The sequence below is a fragment of the Callionymus lyra genome, chromosome 15, assembly GCF_982586985.1.
Source record: "Callionymus lyra chromosome 15, fCalLyr1.hap1.1, whole genome shotgun sequence".
Taxonomy (NCBI): Eukaryota; Metazoa; Chordata; class Actinopteri; order Syngnathiformes; family Callionymidae; genus Callionymus; species Callionymus lyra.
In genome coordinates, this window is record NC_141832.1 from 1833359 (window position 1) to 1854263 (window position 20905).

The following is a 20905-nucleotide window of genomic DNA, read 5'->3' on the forward strand; positions in this document are numbered from 1 at the left end:
TCCAAGTCACCACTTACTGGTTCGTCTTTCCCTTGTCTTGACAGACCGAGCTGCAAATAGGAATTAGGATTTTTCCCTACGTTATGTAGAGTTTGTTTGACTTTTCATTGTGAACCTCCAAACCCTAACTTGAACCTTAAACCTGAGCTATTAACGACTGATAAATACTGGTCCTCACTAGTAACGGCAAAAGATGAGCAGAGAAAAATAAAGCATGACTTGACTTCAGACACTGATACACACACAACATGTACCTTTAAATACTTTAATATATTTAAGAAAGTGAACGACAGATGAGGCCTCTTTCGCAGACGTGCTTCCGATAAAAACTATAACATTTCCGTGTGATAAAAATAAGCTGAGAAAACTGTTAAATTGATTTCCTGGAAGACTCGTTGTGGTTTGGTTCAAACGAAAGATCGTATTTATGTCAAAGGTGTGATGAGGAAGAAATGAATATCACATTGAGAGGCTACAGTATATCGTCTCCCAGAGTCTTCCACAGTTACACGTTGTTTAAAAATCCTTTACGTAATAATCAAGAGGTTAAATTCTTAATAAATACTTGAGTGAGTCCAGTTTGGCTTGACAAGTCCCAGCAGTCCTTCTCGTGTCAGTGTCTTTGAGGACCTCGACTGCCCAACGATTTATTGCACTGAAAGTCGAGAGTCGCGCTCTCAAATACACTAGCGGTGTCGAGTTTAACTTTTTGCTTTAACCAAAGGCTGAGAGACATGTGGACAGGAGTCGCAGTCTGAAAGCCCGGAGGTCTGATAAGGGCATAGGTCAGACCTCGGACTCCAGGCTGGACACCCTGCCCCATGGCTTTGGCACATAGGGACTGTTCACTCTGCGCGCCACCAAGACCTGTCTTCGTTCCCGGCTCCCTGATCCGGGTTCCTCCCGTGTTCCTGATCCATCGTAGACCCCAAACATGTTGTTCTGAAAACCCAGCCTGCCACCTACACGTGAAAGCATTGCTGTGTTCTCCGGGCAGTGGCTGGTGCAGGGATATAAGTGGCACACGTCTTTGGAAGTGTCATAGAACTGGGACGGACCCTGGGCTGGTGGTCCCACATACACTGGTAAGTCCGTGTAAGAGTTCATGTAGGATGAGTAGTGTCTCTGCACCAACGTAGACGACGAACGACGTAGCGCGGCTGCATTTTGTAAGATGGCCTCGCGATATGACGGTAGCTGGGTGGAGTCTGCATATTTAATCTTCTGCTTGTAAGGATAGGAGCCCATATGAGCTGGGTCTAAGTAGGCAGGCTCAGCAGCTAAGGGATAGCAAGACAAGTTGTGCCCCAGACTGCCATAAAGCTTGTGTGGCTTTGAACTGGCCACCACCACTCTGGGAAACAAATCAGGCATATCCCCGCGGGTGGATGTTGATGTTGAGGGCTTGGTCTCGTCCCCCTGCCGGATCCTGTCAGTACCCCATGTAGCTTTAAGGAATGAGGCCCGTCGGTTGAGTTTGTCCTTTCCCAGCAGGGGTATGTCATCCAAATCGGGCTCCAGGTAGGACTTCATACAGGAGTTACAGCTGCTGCCTGGGTAGTGTCCTGAGGGGCCAGCAACTGCTGCAGTGTCCACAACGTGATTGTTCAGCAGGTGGTTGGCCCTCAGCTCTGCAAGACATGCCCTGGGTTCATCGTAGTCGCCTTTCCCTCTAGGATCAAGAGCATCAAACACATAGTTGTGCGATCTTCTCCTCCGACTCACACAATCAGGCGGGTAACTGAATTTCCTCCTAAGTGGAACTTTGTGCTCCAGGTAGATATTGGGTGTGTGGAACTCCCTGTAAGGAACAAAGGAGGATGTGGGCTGCCTTGTCTGGTTGTCAATGTACAGTCTGTGGTGGGGAGCTGTTGTGCCGGGAGACGTAGCGTCACCCATAGCAAGATGTGGACTGCTGAGGCTCGAGATCGGTAGAGTCCGCTCCATAATATGTGATGTGTTACGAGCGGGCAGGGTATAACGGAGTGGCGTGGGCCGGGTCACCACACGAGGCTTGTCCAGCAGTGGCTGAGTGACAGAGTCCCCGTAATGTAGTGGGAAAGTGGGCGTGAGCGCCCTCTGAGGGTACGGCGAGTGGTTATCTGTGATGCTGGAGATGTAAGGCAGGCGACCGTGGGTCAGGTCCGTGGTGGTCACTCTGGGTGAGAGGCCTGTACGCACATTCTCCGCCCCCCGTCGGCTCCAGTTCTCAAGCGTCTTGGTGGCGTTGTCCAAAGAGTTCTCCACTCTGGCGGAGGAAACCATATCTTTCGCGGTCTTAAGCATCTTCAGCATGTTGGCTTGAGAATAGTTGGTGGTGATGTCTGGACTCTGCATGCCGCTGCTGCGATCTGTGTGCTCCACGCCATTGAAGCAGCTGTAGATGCCCTGCAAGGAAAACCAGAGTGTGAACAGAAGAACAGCAAGTATAAAAACAAAGCTGTCTTTAACTTTCAGAAGAAGTCCTAATAATCATAAATGGACTAATTGCAGACGGCAGGCGAAGGCGAAATGTCCATAATTAGGCTCAACGCCCGCAAGATGGACAACCTTGCCCCTATCTCAAGATAGACCATTCAGTCCAGTCGTGCCCAAAGGGTCAACGCACATTCCCTCCTCCAAAACTCTGACTCGGCTGGACTAAATAATCGTAGCTGACCATCTTGTTGGCGTGACCGGCTTTCCTGCAGAGTGAGCAATTAGTCCCGACCAGGAGTTTATGAGTTTATTATTGGTAAATTTGGATTTAGGCATCTCAATGGAGAATGATAGACAGACCAAAGTTGGAAGGTTATTCCTGACCTACCGATCGAAAATGTGAAAGGACTGAAACCAGTTTCCACAGTTAAAAAAAAGAAAATAATCTTGATCGACTTAATTCTGAGAAGCCCTCCATCTTATTTTCCCTCTTTGCTGAACTTTGATCATTTCGAGATTATGTTTGTTCACGGGATCCATTAACATTCCGAGTAAATGAGGTGAACACAATTACATGTCATGGGAAGGCGTCAATACAGGAAGTGATTTATAGCCGTAAAGATTCCAGCTGCTGGCTCAACCAATCGTAGAGGTCGATCACGTTTCTCTGCTTTTGTTTGAATCTTTATTTTCGTGCCAAATGTTGTTTGTCTCGACAACACCTCCGACCGCCCGCACAGCCGAGCGCATCGCTTTGAATTCAATTTCTTCCACGGGTCATAATGTCGTCTTCGTTTGACCCAACAGGTCACTTAAAGCTGGGCGAAGACTTTAGGTCATTTTTTAAAATACAGTCGCATTTTAACATCAACACCTGCAGCTTTGTTCTTTAGCTGAGCTGCCTGACACGTCCAAAAATATCCTGTATATTTTCAAAACCTCAGGAGACGGCAGGACTTCGATAACCTAATCTTAAATACAAAAAAAGGACAAATTTACACAAGTTCTCAGGGAAACATGAATAAATACAGACACAGATGCACATCTGAAGAAAAAACAAACAAAGAATTAATTAAGATAAAGGAGTGACCATACGCACCCTGCTGATGGCGAGCAGGAAGTCCAGGCGGTCCGACTTGTGGACCGAATGTCTGAGTTTCCAGTAGAGAAGATGTTCCCAGGCAAACACCAGCAGGCTCAGGCCCATGGCCACCAGCAGCATGTAGAAGACGCCTGCCATGTTGTCAATGTCCAGCTTGCTGCTCATCACCTCCTTCTTCTCGTTGCGACAGATCCCGGTGAGCCAGACGGTCTGCAGCTTCTGAGTGTCACCTGGAAACAACAAGAGATGTCAGAGCACGGACCGGACGTTTGTGTTAAAAGTGTTGAGAGGAAAACAGCCGAGCGGAATCCAGGATCACATCACGATGCTGAAAGTGATCCGCTGAAAGCCATCCGTCAGCTCTGAGGCTAATCTCCTGTTTGTCGTCCTGAATCACAACAAGGTTACTTACACGACTCACGTCTCCCGGAGGATTTCCTCCCTCAAACACAGATGTTAAATGACGTCCCCTCAGGACCGCCGGCTGATATCATGCTACTTCATACAGTTTACACCACCCCCGGGAAGCTAATGGACGTAAATGAAAGAATCACCGTCAGCCAGGAACTGCAGCAGCGCCAGGTCAATCAGTCGTTTCCAGCGGGAATCTTTCTGGAGAGCGATTCCATAGCCGGTGGTGGCGAACACTTTCCCGCTGCCGATGGTCACCAGCTTGCAGCCCTCGTCCTTTCCGGCCATGTAGTTCAGCACGGCGGCGTCGTAGATGAAGGCGTCCAGCTTTCTAGAAACCAGCAACATGGTTATGGACTTACATATCCCTAAGGCGGTCTTCTGGTCACCCACCCTGTTTTCAGGCTGTTCAGAGCGTCCTCCACACCTTTCTGGTTGTACTTGACCATGTGGGCGTGCATCTCCGGGTAGTTGCTCCTGATGTTTCGCTCGGTGCTGCCGTTCGGGACGGTGCCGAAGCGGAAGGGAGGATACTGCTCCTGTGGCTTCTGGAACTGCAGAGACAGATGAAGGTTTGTTGACAGAGGGAATCAACATGTTGGACACTGTATTGTTTTTTTCGGCTTTTGAAATCATGTGGTGAATCAAGTATCATTTCATCAAAAAAAACGCAAAAATCTACTCTTCCCTTAGAGTTGAAAACTGAACGACCCACTGAAATATGTCCACGAGGCAAACAGTTTGATTTATATCTAAAGATAATTAGATGTTTCTTTGTAAGTGTGTTCACTAACCACTAAACTAATATATATATATGACTTAACTCCCGTTTACAACGTCAACGTCACAAAGATGGAGCCGTTTAGTGTAGAAAGTATCCCTTGATCCATACTCAGGTTTGTGGGCGTTTTAGTGACAATTTAGTGTGTAAGGAGCACTACATTTCACACATTAAGAATTATTAATTAATTAATAAAAAATACTAAGTTTAAGTACGCAAGTATGCTATTTGAGGGCCACCTGCTGCCTCGCTTGCGCTGAGCTGAGCTGAATTTATTCCTTTGTGCTCTGGCTGCTCCAGAAAGTGTAAATAACCTTAGACCAGGTGTGTAATAGTCGATCACACAAGGAGCTAAGAATAAGACAAAATACACATTTACTGAGAGGAAATATGAGTTTTAAATAAAACTTTAGCTTCATTATTACTGGATGTATTGATCGATGTATTGATAACCTCTGTATCTTATCATAAACTCTTTCTTTCATCCCCACCAACATTAATCTACTTTGATATTGAGCCAACAATCCGGCGGTCCACATTAAATGACTTTCTGGGCCAGATTTGGCCCCCGGGCCTTGAGACATGTGCCTTCGCTAACTAGGGACAACGTCATCACTCTTTCCCGACCGACTCAGACCTCGGTGAGGGACTCTGAGTAGAGCCTCGTGAAGGAAGATGGTCTCTCCGCAGACCTTGAAGATAAGTTTCAAGAGTGCGGCAGATAAAAGGCGTCACTGCGACGTGCGACTGCATCAAAGGAGCTCATCAGAAACCCCTGACTCCGGCAGGATCCCAAGTTTCCTCCCGCGTCCCTGCTGAACTTCTCATTTTCCTGCTCGCGTCTATATCTGTGTAATTATTCCAGTGCGATGATGAGGCAGGAAATACAATCATCTGACTTCTTGGCTTTTCATTCACCTCCTGCAAATCCCTTCAGAGCGAGAGCGGAGAACCACAAAAGATTATTTTCTTTGGTGGGGGAGGGGTCAGTATCTACTCGGGGATGGTTTAGGACTGAAACTTCTCAACCGCAAAATCTGTCAAACTTTTGTCTTGTATCTGCTGTTTTGATGAGGATGTGACTGTCGGGATTTGTTATCTGGAATTTTAATGGAGTCAGGAATATTTTTAAATAAAGTTGACTTCAATTTAGATCGAGAGTTTCTATCTGACGTGTCTGTGAGCAGGAAACGTTAAACGTACAGTAACCGAGTTTATTCATTTTTGTTATTTTAATGATCAGTTCATGAATCTAACTTACAATATAATTAAACAAAGAGCAGAAATCAGATCTGGTTTAAAGTCATTTTACTCGTATAGAAGGTAGTACAGAGTTTACATGTAAGTAAGTAAGTAAGTAATGTTTATTTATATAGCGCTTTTCCAGACCAGGGTCACAAAGCGCTTTAACAATCAAAACAATATTCAATAAAGTATATACTTTAAAGGTCAAGATAAAACTGATAACACAACAGGAGTTCCAGAAAATCAAGGAAAAGCCTGAACAAATAGAAACGTCTTAAGATGTTTCTTAAAAGAGTCAGTTGATCATCAAGCGCAAAGAGAGAGAAGATCGTTCCAAAGCTTAGGAACAACAGTCTGGAAGGATTTCTCTTCTCTGGTCCTGAGACTGAGAGTGTTTTAAATGTTTTATGTATGTAGCCCATGTATGGTGACCTTGAGTGCCAAGAAAGGCACCTTTAAATAAAATGTATTATTATTATTACTATCAGTAGATTCTGATCCATAGACCTCAACTCAAGGTTCTGTTCTGGGTCCTTTATTGTTTTTGCTGTACTTGATTCCCCTCGGTAAAATCATTCAGAGATTTCCTGATGTTTCTTATCACATTTTTGCTGATGACATCCAGCTCTACTGCTCTGTTGATCCAACTGAGCCCCAGAGGCTGAACTTAGTCAATTGTTGCTAGAAATCAAACAATGAGTGAAAACACTTTACAGCTTAATGTGGACAAAACTGAAACACTGGTGATTGTTGATGATAAGATTCCAGGGTTGAGTCAGTACTTGGGTGACTTAGGTCAGTCTGTCAAACTGAGCCTGAGAAACCTGGGTGTTGTATTTGATAAAGACATGTCTCTTGTTCAACACTGAAGAAAACTGACCAGAAACTCGAGAGAGAGAAAAATCTCTTAACTTAGGAAAATGTTGTCGGAACATGATCTGGATCTTATAATCCATGTGTTTGTTTCTTCTCGTCTGGACTATTGTAACAGTTTGTTTTCATGTCTTAACAAGAAGGATCGTCTCGTCTGCAGTTCATACTAAACTCTGCAGCGAGAATTCTGAGCCGCTCTAGTAGAAGAACTCACATTTCTCCTTCAAACTCTTCACTGGCTTCCAGTTTCTTTCAGGATCAACTTTAAAATTCTGGTTCTTACTTTCAGATCTATTCATGGTCAGGCTCCTCCTTACATCACTGATCTGATCCAGACTTACACCCTGAATACTTAGCACAGAGCTGTTAGTTCGCTGTTATAGCTTCTTTGCAGTTTAACAAGACATTATTTATGGCATTGCAAAGGTTTCCAACAAGAAACAAACATAACTTATTATCCTCAAGGTCGGGGTCAGTGTTTAGAGATCGTTCCTGGTGCGAATTCATCTCAGCTCCACACGTTCATCCCTCACAGCAGCCGTGACTCAATTATAAGAATATTATATGTGGTTTAATTACATTTGATACATTGAGCTCAGGACCTTCCGTCATTAATAAAATATAAACTCTTACTCAACACAAGTTATGGTTCCATCTCATGAAGTCGTGACTCAAGGGTGAACGATTCACAAACTTGTGTCGCAGGTTTACAGGTGATCTGGGGATCATGTGATCATGTGACGTCGTACACCGTCACTGACGACCTCATCCCCGCGTCACCTGGTCGGCGAGCCGTCAGCAAGTATCCCAGCATCCTCAGCAACAGAGGCAGCAGCAGACAGGAGAGAGTTTGCCAGAATCGTAATGAGCGGCCGACAGCTTGGTCTTTTCCTCAAATGCCTCTTTAATCCCCTCAGTCGCCTGCGAGCGAAGAGTCTACAAATCATTCCTTGTGCTGACAGTTGAACATGGATTTCCTCGTCAGCGCCGCAGTAAAACGTTTCCTCGGGACACAAAGATGTGAATAAGATCTTTCGTCTGCGGAAGGAAATCCATTTATGTGTTTTTTTCCCCCTCTTTTAGGGCTTTTTTTTTTGAAAAGAGGATCTAATTCAATTTCACCTCCATCGCTGTGGAGCCGTCGCAGCATCCACTTAACTGTTCTTCATCTTTAAATCTGTCTCACTTCCTGTCGCCGGCTCCGTCCACGAGGACGTGTCCATCAGGTACCGAGACACTGGAGGACTCGCGAGTCTGCGGATCCCTGGTCCAGTGACGGAGTGTTGGGGGCGAAGAAGGTGACGTCGAGAAATGACTTATAATTGAGTGAGTCTTATGTGGGTCGGGACGGAAGAACCCCCGTCGCCCTACATTCAAATGAAGGTCCCGTGGCCAAAAAATGGCCGGCCATTTCAGTTTATGTGGCCCGAAAACTTCAAGGTACAAATAAAAAAAACAAGCTAAAAATAAACACTTTCTTATGGCAACAAGATACACTTTAAATCCGACAAAGTGGAGCCACATCGGGCCCCGTTGACTGGATCTGTGGGTCCTTCATGGGGTCAGATTAGAAAAGTACTAGTAATTGTATTGTTTTGTTAACTCTTAATATAAGTTTCTCAAGTTCTTTGGCAAATTTTTGTGGATATTTCTTGACTCTCAAAATAATTTGAGTGAATATTGAGAATATATATTATCATTTTTTAATGAATGGTTAAATAAAGGTTTATGTTTTTAAATCTTATTTTATTTTTATTTTTTTGCTATTAGCTTGACGGCCCCTAGTCATACAGTCACAGTATATAATGTGGCCCCTGAGGAAATTAAATTGTCCACCCGAGCTTTCAAGATTTCATTTGGAAAATGAATGAAAAACTCTAAAAAGAAGCTAAAATTATGAGAAAACAATTGAGAAAATGCGTAAAGTCGAACTGAAAGCTCAGGTATTTGGTGTTTTCTTACCCTTGACCTAGAACTGTTGCCCCCCCCCCCCATCTCAGGTGGACCCCTGGACCTGCAGACACCTGGACCCGCGGACGAACATCTCACCTTCTTGTCGCTCAGCCCCGACACCGTGTCGATGTACTGCTCCTGGATCATGAAGGCGGCCAGGTTGGCCGTGTAGGACGCCAGGAAGATGACGGCGAAGAAGGCCCAGACCAGCACCATGATCTTGCTGGTGGTTCCTTTGGGGTTCTCGATGGGGACCGAGTTGTTGAAGACGATTCCCCACAGCAGCCACACGGACTTCCCGATGGTGAAGGTGGGACCGCCGGGATCTGGACGATAAGAGCGAGAACTTCAAAGCTCGGAGAACTTGTATGCTAAGTACCAAAGTTCTTGAGAAGTGGTGACACCATCAGAGACTCAGTTATCTCAAGCACAACTATACCAAACATCGTTATTTCCTTTGAAATTCATCATTTATTTTGGAATAAAATGTGATAATTGTGGGAGAAGGTTGTCTCTTTTTCTGCCTTTTTTTCTAGTATTGCTAAAATCAATGACTTCTTTGCTGTGTCTCTTATCACATACTTCTCTTAGTATACTAGAAGTTAGTATGCATCAGGATCGTGTACGTAGTAACTAGTAACTAATCCTCCACAGATAGCATATCTCAAACATACTCCTCTTAGTATACTAGAAGTTAGTATGCATCAGGATAGTGTACCTACTAACTAGTAACTAATCCTCCACAGATAGTATGTCTCAAACATACTTCTCTTAGTATACTAGAAGATAGTATCATCAGGATCGTGTACGTAGTAACTAGTAACTAATCCTCCACAGATAGTATGTCTCAAACATACTCCTCTTAGTATACTAGAAGTTAGTATGCATCAGGATAGTGTACCTACTAACTAGTAACTAATCCTCCACAGATAGTATGTCTCAAACATACTTCTCTTAGTATACTAGAAGATAGTATCATCAGGATCGTGTACGTAGTAACTAGTAACTAATCCTCCACAGATAGTATGTCTCAAACATACTTCTCTTAGTATACTAGAAGTTAGTATCATCAGGATAGTGTACGTACTAACTAGTAACTAATCCTCCACAGATAGTATGTCTCAAACATACTTCTCTTAGTATACTAGAAGATAGTATCATCAGGATAGTGTACGTACTAACTAGTAACTAATCCTCCACAGATAGTATGTCTCAAACATACTCCTCTTAGTATACTAGAAGTTAGTATGCATCAGGATAGTGTACCTACTAACTAGTAACTAATCCTCCACAGATAGCATATCTCAAACATACTTCTCTTAGTATACTAGAAGATAGTATCATCAGGATCGTGTACGTAGTAACTAGTAACTAATCCTCCACAGATAGTATGTCTCAAACATACTTCTCTTAGTATACTAGAAGTTAGTATCATCAGGATAGTGTACGTACTAACTAGTAACTAATCCTCCACAGATAGCATGTCTCAAACATACTTCTCTTAGTATACTAGAAGTTAGTATCATCAGGATAGTGTACGTACTAACTAGTAACTAATCCTCCACAGATAGTATGTCTCAAACATACTTCTCTTAGTATACTAGAAGTTAGTATCATCAGGATAGTGTACGTACTAACTAGTAACTAATCCTCCACAGATAGCATGTCTCAAACATACTTCTCTTAGTATACTAGAAGTTAGTATCGTCAGGATAGTGTACGTACTAACTAGTAACTAATCCTCCACAGATAGTATGTCTCAAACATACTTCTCTTAGTATACTAGAAGTTAGTATCATCAGGATAGTGTACGTACTAACTAGTAACTAATCCTCCACAGATAGTATGTTTCAAACATACTTCTCTTAGTATACTAGAAGTTAGTATCATCAGGATAGTGTACGTACTAACTAGTAACTAATCCTCCACAGATAGTATGTCTCAAACATACTTCTCTTAGTATACTAGAAGTTAGTATCGTCAGGATAGTGTACGTACTAACTAGTAACTAATCCTCCACAGATAGTATGTCTCAAACATACTTCTCTTAGTATACTAGAAGTTAGTATTCATCAGGATAGTGTACGTACTAACTAGTAACTAGTCCTCCACAGATAGTATGTCTCAAACATACTTCTCTTAGTATACTAGAAGTTAGTATCATCAGGATAGTGTACGTACTAACTAGTAACTAATCCTCCACAGATAGTATGTCTCAAACATACTTCTCTTAGTATACTAGAAGTTAGTATCATCAGGATAGTGTACGTACTAACTAGTAACTAATCCTCCACAGATAGTTTGTCTCAAATCAAACTCTGCTGCTACAAACTAACAGGAAATGACGCGACAGCTTCTTCTTCTACTACTATTTAATGATGATTTCAACCAACTGTAGGAACACTATCGCCACCTGCTGGCAGCACGTTTGGTTTGGATCAAGAAATATGAGAAATATTGACGAGATATTTACGCCGGTATCAGCAGCGAAGACGCGTCATCCTCGTACTGCTGGATGAAAATGCACCTGTTGGTATATACGTATATACTGTATATATATATATATATATATATACAGTATATTTATATATACGTATATATATATATATATATATATTTTAGAATTTCTTTTTTATTGTCATTGCACAGAAAACACAGTGAAACTGGCAACGAAATTTCTTTGCTTGGCAACCGTTAAAAAACACAGCAGAGAGATGTATATATAAAAAGTATAAATATTAATATTAATAAGAGAGAATTAATAAATAACATTTTAAATATTATATATAATAATTAATGTATATAAGGTATAAATACAATAGTGACAATATGTTATAAATAGAATAAAGACATAATATTTTAAATAGTGTGTAGCTCAAGTCATGTTTTCACTCAGCAGTCTGATGGCCGGAGGAAAGAAGCTGTTTCTGAATCTTTATTTTCTATATATATATGAGACGTAACATCGGTTTACAACGTCAACGTCACTAAGATGGAGTCGTTTAGTGTAGAAAGTGTCCATCGATCCACACTCAGTTTTGTGTGTGTTTTAGTGACATTCTAGTGTGTATGGAGCACTACATTTACATACTAAGAATTGAGACGCACTTATCGCTAAAATACTAAGTTGAAGTACACAAGTATGTGATTTGAGACACAGCTCTTGTGACATTTGAGCTAATGCCAATTAGCAACACGGCTAACCAGCAGAACTTTCATTTGATCCAATAATCACTTCAAAACAAAACTTCAACATAGAAATCAAGATTTTCTGTCTTGGGAAAAAAAAAGCTTAAGATGTTTTTTCAACAAAGACCGACTTATACACTGAATAAAATAAAGAAACAATGAACAATTCTTCTATCAGGAAAAACAGTTTATCTTTAAGCCTCCGTCTGTAGTCTCTGACGTTCTCCTCCACATTGATGAATGATGTCTGTTTGCTATGAAGCACAAACTAAAGCTCATGCACTCATAACCGTTAAAATAGTGACAGGCCAAAAGGCCAAAGCAATAGTTCAGACGCACACACTCGCTGACCCGAGCCAACTGTGCTGAAATTACATTTTTTTTGAGATCCTAACTGCTCACAGGTCCGTCCTTGTTCTCCGCGTCCTCTGGTTCTAGAGCCGCATAAGAAGAGATTGAAAACTCCTCTGGCCATTTGTCATCCATGATGAGATATTATATAGATCACATGGCGGCGAAGATGAAAGTGCAGCATCTCAATTTTCCAGCCATTGATTCTAAAATGAAGGTTATTAGACTTTCACGTGTTCTGCGGCGCCGAGTCCTTCTCGCTTTCGTAAATGAATTGTTTCATTACGAGGGCGGCGGCGCGGATCTACATCTGAAGCAGAAGTCGCGCGACTGATGAGTCGGACGAGAACCAGCGGTCATGGCGGCGATGATGTCATCCCTCTGACGACTGGGCGGCCAAGCAGTCGCTTTAGCGGAGTTCGTTAGCGAAACACGTTTAGTTCTTAACATATTTAAATGAAGTTTCATGTTATTCTGATTATAAGATTTTTTGGGCGTTCCATCTGGATTTAGATAGTTTTGAAGGAGTTGTTGTTTACTTGTATGACTTCCGTTTTCTAGCGCTTTATCCCTTGTGGGGGTCGAGGGGAAACTATCCCAGTATCATAGGGCGAGAGGCAGGGGACACCCTGGACAGGACACGCAAAGACAGACAACAATTCACACTCATACCTACGGACAATTTCCCCAAGTTCTCAGTCAAACTCTGTATGTTTTTGGACTGTGGGAGGAAACCGGAGTGCCTGGAGTAAACCCACGCAACACGGGGTGAACATACAGATTTCACACTCAAGTTGGCTCGGCCTGGAACCGTCTTGCTGTGAGGCGACCGAGCTAACCACTGCGCCACCGTGAGCCCAACTAGCCAAACATAAATCACAAAATAAACAAAATAAGGGGATATTTATAAAAAAACTGTTTGTATGTTTCCTTGTAAAGTGGATGTGACTCGTTTTAGGTCCTCGAACGTCACGTCACGAGTCGAGGAGCAGAAGGAGGCCGCACCTTCCAAGAAGGCTTGCCAGGTCTGACTGAAAGTTTCCAGCTCAAACATAACATCAAATCCCTCCAAAACACAACCTACATCCAGAAATAACACTCCATAAATAAGAGTTTATTTTAATCCGACACAGTTGAAGAGAACCTGAACCCCTAAACAACCTGGAGACACGGCTTCCTGGTTGCAGGTACGGGTTCACGTCACAGGAGATCCAGTTGATGTGAACTTTCTTGTTACGCTTTATGATCCGAAATATGAGTCGGCCTCGTCAGTTCGGAACCATCAGTGGTAAGAACCCGTACTGACCTTTGGCAGTGACCAGGCTGCGGTTGTAGCCCACCGGACTGCAGTACTCAAAGACGAAGACGGTGATGGCGACCACGGTCAGACACATGACGAACATCATGACCCAGACGGCCGGACTGTACGGCTCTGGGTGGGCGACAGTGAGTCGTTAGCATTGACGTTAGCGACGCTTTGAGATCTTTCTTCACCTAAGAACGCAGAGGGCGAGACCGTCCCGTTGCTTCGAGCCACCATGACGCTGATCCCGGTCTCCACGAACGGCACGGAGAAGTCGATGATCTCCGACCGTTCCTCGTTGATGGTGAGCGAGCCGATGGCCATGTCCGCCCTCTTGTAGAACACCTGACACAAATCAGAGTTTTCAGACGACCTGCTCCAGCATTTATAGACACAGGTGGTCGAGTCAGCGACGCTACAATGAGGTGGAATTAACAACATATTGTTGAACCTGCTAGCTTAGCTAGTGGCTAACAGTTAGCTACAATAAGGTGGAATAGACCCCTTGTAAAATATGAAAAATATACTGTTGCAATGTGTTTTTTTAACTCGAACGTTAAGTTGGGTAAGTTTTAAACAAATTGCTAAAAGTACTAGCTTAGCTACTGGCTAACAGTTAGCTGCAGTGAGGTTGAATTGAAATCTTGTAAAACATAATAAATAGAAAGTGTTGCAATGAGTTTTTTTAACTGTAATGTAAAGTTGGGAAGTTTTAAACATATTGCTAAACGTACTAGCTTAGCAAGTGGCTTACAGTGCTAACTGCAGAGTGGTAAAATGTAGCAGCGGCTAACACTTGATATCTTTCTATGTGCAGAATAGTATAATTTAAATTCTCTATATTTTAATGACAGGAAACTATTGAATATTGTGGAATACAGTAAAAATGAAAATTGAGTTAATTGTGTCCGTTACGGGGTGTTAACGATGAATGATCTACTCTATAAAAATGAATCTCAGTGAAGTTGTTTTTAATGATAAATTAAATTAACGTTTCAAACATACTTCTATACTTGCCAGCTTAGCTTGTGGCTATCAATGTAAGCTGCAGTGAAATGTAGCACCCCGTAACACATCATAGATAGAAAGTGTCACGATTAAGTTGTTTTTAATTGTAAAGTAAGATACATTTTTAACCGAATGCTATACTTGCTAGCTGAGCGAGTGGCTAACGGTGTTAGCTTCACTGAGGTGAAATGTAGCACCCCGTAACACATCATAGATGCTAGTATCATGATGAAGTTGTTTTTAACTGTAAAGTAAACAACGTTTTAAACTAAATGCTAAACTTGCTAGCTTAGCTAGTGGCTAACGGTGTTAGCTTCACTGAGGTGAAATGTAGCACCCCGTACCACATCATAGATGTTAGTATCATGATGAAGTTGTTTTTAACTGTAAAGTAAACAACGTTTTAAACTAAATGCTAAACTTGCTAGCTTAGCTAGTGGCTAACGCTGTTAGCTTCAGTGAGGTGAAAGGAACAACCCTGTAACGTCTTTGTGTATGTTGAAGTTATGAATGTAAATTGTGTAAATCTACAATGAAATGACAAAATGTAAATTCTAAATTCAAATTAAGGAACATTTTTACAACAGGAAAACATAAAATGTAGATGAAAAAATGTCAAGTTTAATGGAGGTTTGTTACGAGCCAGTAAAGATTCATGATCTGCCCGATAAAAAAAACGACACCTAACTGGTGATAAAAAGGCACTTTTATTCCATTCATGTTTATTTTAACGGATCCTTTGCGTTCGGTGAACTCACCTCTCCGATCATGCCGTTCCAGATCCCTCGCACCAGCTTCCCGTGCTTGCCGTTGGTGACCAGGTACAGGTCGTACGAGAACTTGATGGTTCGCGACAACTTCTTCAGGATGTCGATGCAGAAGCCCTTGCAGCACAGCTTCTTGTACGGCTCGGTGTGACCCACGATCCTGAACACAACGTGGAGGAGTCAGAGACGCCGCCCTGGAGAACACCTGCCTCTTAGGCCAATAAATATGAGGATTTTTACTCATTTGTCTGTTTGTTATTAGTAGACAGTGTATCCTTGGCAGGGGTATGCTCTGTGTTGTAGAACACCTGACGCAAATCAGAGTTTTCAGACGACCTGCTACAGCATTTACGGACACAGGTGGTCGAGTCAGCGACGCTACAATGAGTTGGAATTGACAACATATTGTTGAACGTGCTAGCTTAGCTAGTGGCTAACAGTTAGCTACAATAAGGTGGAATAGACCCCTCGTAAAATATGAAAAATATAGTGTTGCAATGAGTTTTTTAAACTGGAACTAAAGTTGGGAAAGTTTTAAACAAATTGCCAAAAGTACTAGCTTAGCTAGTGGCTAACAGTGCTAGCTGCAGCGTGGTAAAATGTATCACCCGGTAACACTTGATATCTTTGTATATGCAGAATAGTATAATTTAAATTCTCTATATTTTAATGACAATGAAAATTGAGTTGATTGTGTCCGTTACGGGGTGTTAATGACGATTTTTACTCGTTTGTTTGTTTGTTATTAGTAGACAGTGTATCCTTGGCAGGGGTATGCTCTGTGTTGTAGAACACCTGACACAAATCAGAGTTTTCAGACGACCTGCTACAGCATTTACACACACAGGTGGTCGAGTCAGCGACGCTACAATGAGTTTGAATTGACAACATATTGTTGAACGTGCTAGCTTAGCTAGTGGCTAACAGTTAGCTACAATAAGGTGGAATAGACCCCTCGTAAAATATGAAAAATGTAGTGTTGCAATGAGTTTTTTAAACTGGAACTAAAGTTGGGAAAGTTTTAAACAAATTGCCAAAAGTACTAGCTTAGCTAGTGGCTAACAGTGCTAGCTGCAGCGTGGTGAAATGTATCACCCGTTAACACTTGATATCTTTGTATATGCAGAATAGTATAATTTAAATTCTCTATATTTTAACGACAATGAAAATTGAGTTAATTGTGTCCGTTACGGGGTGTTAATGATGATTTTTACTCGTTTGTTTGTTTGTTATTAGTAGACAGTGTATCCTTGGCAGGGGTATGCTCTGTGTTGTAGAACACCTGACACAAATCAGAGTTTTCAGACGACCTGCTACAGCATTTATAGACACAGGTGGTCGAGTCAGCGACGCTACAATGAGTTGGAATTGACAACATATTGTTGAACGTGCTAGCTTAGCTAGTGGCTAACAGTTAGCTACAATAAGGTGGAATAGACCCCTCGTAAAATATGAAAAATATAGTGTTGCAATGAGTTTTTTAAACTGGAACTAAAGTTGGGAAAGTTTTAAACAAATTGCCAAAAGTACTAGCTTAGCTAGTGGCTAACAGTGCTAGCTGCAGCGTGGTAAAATGTATCACCCGTTAACACTTGATATCTTTGTATATGCAGAATAGTATAATTTAAATTCTCTATATTTTAATGACAATGAAAATTGAGTTAATGGTGTCCGTTATGGGGTGTTAATGACGATTTTTACTCGTTTGTTTGTTTGTTATTAGTAGACAGTGTATCCTTGGCAGGGGTATGCTTCGTCGTTGTGTTTTTATTGTGTTTTTGTCACTTGAAATGAGTAAAAATAAGATGGTGTTTGCCCTAAAAATGTGATAATAATATATTTAAAATAAGAAATATATTTATTAATATATCGGCGCCGCTCGTGCCCGGTGTCACGTGACGCTCGTGCCCGGTGTCACGTGACGCTCGTGCCCGGTGTCACGTGACGCTCGTGCCCGGTGTCACGTGACGCTCGTGCCCGGTGTCACGGCCCGAGCAGATGGACTGACAGCTGCATGACCACAACAAAGCTGAGAAAAATGGATGACAAACAATGATGAGCGGATCTGCCAGACGCTCCTCAAAGGTTTTCCTCCTCAAGTCCTCGCGTGGCTTCACACCACGAGTGTGTGTGTGTTGACACGACTACACACTTCACAAGTGTGTGTGCAGATTAAATTATCTGTCACCAAACGCATCCAGATCAGCCCTTTTCTGTAAGTACCTACTTTGGCCACACGGGGCGCAAAACTTTAGCCAGGGATTGACTAATAATAATAATAATAATCTCTATTTATATAGCGCCTTTCTAGACGAGCGTCACAATAGACAAAGAATGTACATTTTTTTTAGTGATTTAACCGAGAACCGCAACATTACGATGATTTTTTTCCAAATGCAAATCAGCCGATTTCGTTTTTCTGTCGATGACGTCATTTCCTGCATAATTAGTTGTCGGGATGTGAGAAAAAACGCATTTATATATTTATATTTACATTTTTTTTTAATCAAATTATATCACAGCACTGTATCGATTGTGTTGATTTATTTTCATAAATATCATTAAAGAAAAATTCACTTTTTTATCATAGACATTTTTTGGTGAAATATTCAATTCAGTGTATGTTGAATAAAACGATTCGATGTTTTATTTAGAATAAACAGGGAAAAAAACACCCCGTAACACATCATAGGTTAAAGGTATCAGAAGTTATTTTCAAGTGTAAAGTAAAATACGTTTTATTTGAACTGGATGCTAAATTTGCTAGCTTAGCTAGTGGCTAACAGTGTTAGCTTCACTGAGGTGAAGTGTAACACCCCGTAACACATCATAGATAGAAAGAGTCACAAGTTATTTTTAAGTGTAAAGTAAAATCTGTTTTGGAGCTGAATGCTAAACTTGCTAGCTTAGCTAGTGGCTAACATCGTTAGCTACAGTGAGGTGAAATGAAGCACCCCGTAACACATCATAGATGTAAGCGTCACGATAGAGTTTTTTGCAATTATAAATTAAAAATACACTTTTAACTGAATGCTTAACTAATCATAGATAGAAAGTATCACAATTAAGTTGTTTTCAACTATAAAGTGAAGGAAGTGTAAAACTGAATGCTAACCTTGCTAGCTTAGCTAGTGGCTAAAGGCGTTAGCTTCACTGAGATAAAATGTAGCACCCCGTAACACATCATAGATGTAAGTGTAACAATAGAGTTGTTTTCAATTGTAAATTAAAATATATATTTTTAACTGAACGCTAAACTTGCTAGCTTAGCTAGTAGCTAACGGTCTTAGCTGCAGTGAGGTGAAATGTAGCGCCCCGTAACACACCATAAGTATAAAGTGTAACGATAAAGTTGTTTATCGCAAAATAAACTTCCGGTGGTTACGTCCTCCGCAGCTAAATGAATAATAAAAAAATACCAAATACCACTGAGGACAAGAGGATACAGTCCAGCAGCTTTTAAAGCTCATTCTATTAATTCAACCCTAGGAAAGTGGAACAATAACTAGTCAGTGACCCCTTAAATTGTAACATATTTATATATTGTATTGACACGTAGCATGAGAGGAGTGAATCATTGATGAGTTGCCTCTGGTAAAATATCACACCCCTGACAGGGAGGTCCAGGTCAAAGTTCACTTTGAAGGAAACGGACCCGGTGTGGAGTGATGAAGTCCTCACTCACGCAGGTGATTAACCTCGCTGGTCCCACTTAAGTCACTCATGACACTCATTGAGAGCCGCTGACGTATGACAGCATTAGCTCGCCGGGTCACCGGCGCTCTACGCCCTCGCGGCGGCGTCTCCAGAGGAGTCGGCGCTCGTATGGCCCGGTTCAGAGGAGCAACGACGACGGCGTTCATATCTGGATCTGGCACCTGCACTCCGTCAGGCGTCTCTGAGGACGAGCGAGTCCCACAGATGGTCGGTGGGTCGCGCCAAAGGTAGCGGCGCCGTGACTGATGGCTCTCCATTCAGAGAGCAGCCACGTGGGTCGCGCTCGCAAAACCAGGCTTTCAGGAACGCAAACACATGGTGAAAGAAAATGGTGTCTGACGAGAGGGTTCCTGAGCCAGAGTGGAGCCAGACCAGGCAGCTCTCGTAAGCTGGACTCAAACAGGTGATCCACGTTCTGTAGACCAGGACAGTATCCGACTGGAAAGACACTCAGAGAGCGTAAACCTCCACTGAGTTTTCCTTCCAATATCCTCTTTTTCTGTTTATAAACTTTAACTTTTGTTTCCTGGGAAATTAATTAAATTATTTTATCAGTTACTTTGAGAACGTGACATAACAGAGGTCACTAATGACTTTCTAGAGTTGTGGACAAAAATGTTTGTTCATTTTAATGTAGCGACCGGAGCTCAGTTGTCTTTGTCTTCGTCCAAAAATACACTTAAAAACATCCAAATACTTCCATATACTGCTCGTCTGTGACGTCCATCTTGGATCGAAGCCATTAGGAATTGTTCCGAAAATAAAAATAAAAATATTTACAATATAATATAAATAATTACTATATAATAGAGAGATAGAAAGTGCAGGCTTTTCCTTGATTCTCAGAGACTCCTGTGTTGTTCTCAGTTTTATCTTGATCTTTAAAGTATATACTTTATTGAGTATTGTGTTGATTGTTTAAGCGCTTTGTGACCCTGGTCTGGAAAAGCTCTATATAAATACAAATGACTTACTTACTAACTATGACTCTATCTATCTATAAAGATAATACTGGCTTTGAACATTATTACTAGTTCAACTGTATATATAACTTGATAAAGATGTATTTTGTCCAATATATATTTTTATCCTTTTTTTCTGGGTATTGGTTTGTATATATATATCATTAGAAAATTATATAGATTAAAATATTCCATACTTTATTATATGACATTATAAAAATGATGTATTTTTTTTATTATTATTATTTTTTCTACTGTGCATTTAATGAAACATGATTTTTTTTCCTTCAGAATATATTAAAATATGATAAAAAATATTATTTTTTTCATACATCTTTATGTTTTTTAGTTTCCCCATCATTTGATGGGTAAATTCATTCGCCCCTTCCTTCTTCAGTATAACAGTCCCAGTATATATTGTGGCCCCGAGGAAATGTAATTGTTCTAAAAGCTTCTGATACAAACAATCTTCAAATATAGACTTTATTACGTTTTTCTGAACAATCTCTAAAGTCGAGGCTTCGATCCAAGAGTTACAGACGAGAAGTATTTGCTTGTTTTTAAGTGTCTTTTTGGACGAAGACAACTGAGCTCCGGTCGCTACATTAAAATGAACAAACTTTTTTTTCTCTTTAACTCTAAAAAGGAACAGATTCCTCTGAAGATAATCCAACATTAGTCGACACGAGTTTCTAAAACCACAAACGTCTGAAGGAAAAGGTTGTATCTCCTGATAAGACGAGTGGATCTCGGTCCTGGACGACGGTTAACGGACGAGCAGCAGCTGATGAAGGCAGTTATCAGCGAGTCGCTGCACGATTGATG

General features: G+C 41.5%; 1 protein-coding gene across 2 annotated transcripts in view; it reads right to left on the bottom strand.

Annotated features, from left to right (window-relative positions):
* Positions 1–251: 251 nt before the first annotated feature.
* Positions 252–20905, bottom strand: part of grin2ca (glutamate receptor, ionotropic, N-methyl D-aspartate 2Ca) — a 91314-nt gene continuing 70660 nt past the window's right edge. Inside the window, exons 6-13 of one of the 2 annotated variants that reach the window (XM_087808713.1) lie at positions 15393–15561; positions 13818–13971; positions 13630–13755; positions 8880–9109; positions 4325–4485; positions 4075–4262; positions 3518–3750; positions 252–2388 (exon numbers count right to left, since the gene is read on the bottom strand). In XM_087808713.1, the coding sequence (XP_087664839.1) occupies positions 787–2388; positions 3518–3750; positions 4075–4262; positions 4325–4485; positions 8880–9109; positions 13630–13755; positions 13818–13971; positions 15393–15561 (2863 nt within the window). In that variant the 3' untranslated portion in view covers positions 252–786. The remainder of the gene's footprint in view (positions 2389–3517; positions 3751–4074; positions 4263–4324; positions 4486–8879; positions 9110–13629; positions 13756–13817; positions 13972–15392; positions 15562–20905) is intronic. The other variant, XM_087808714.1, reaches the window with a different exon arrangement.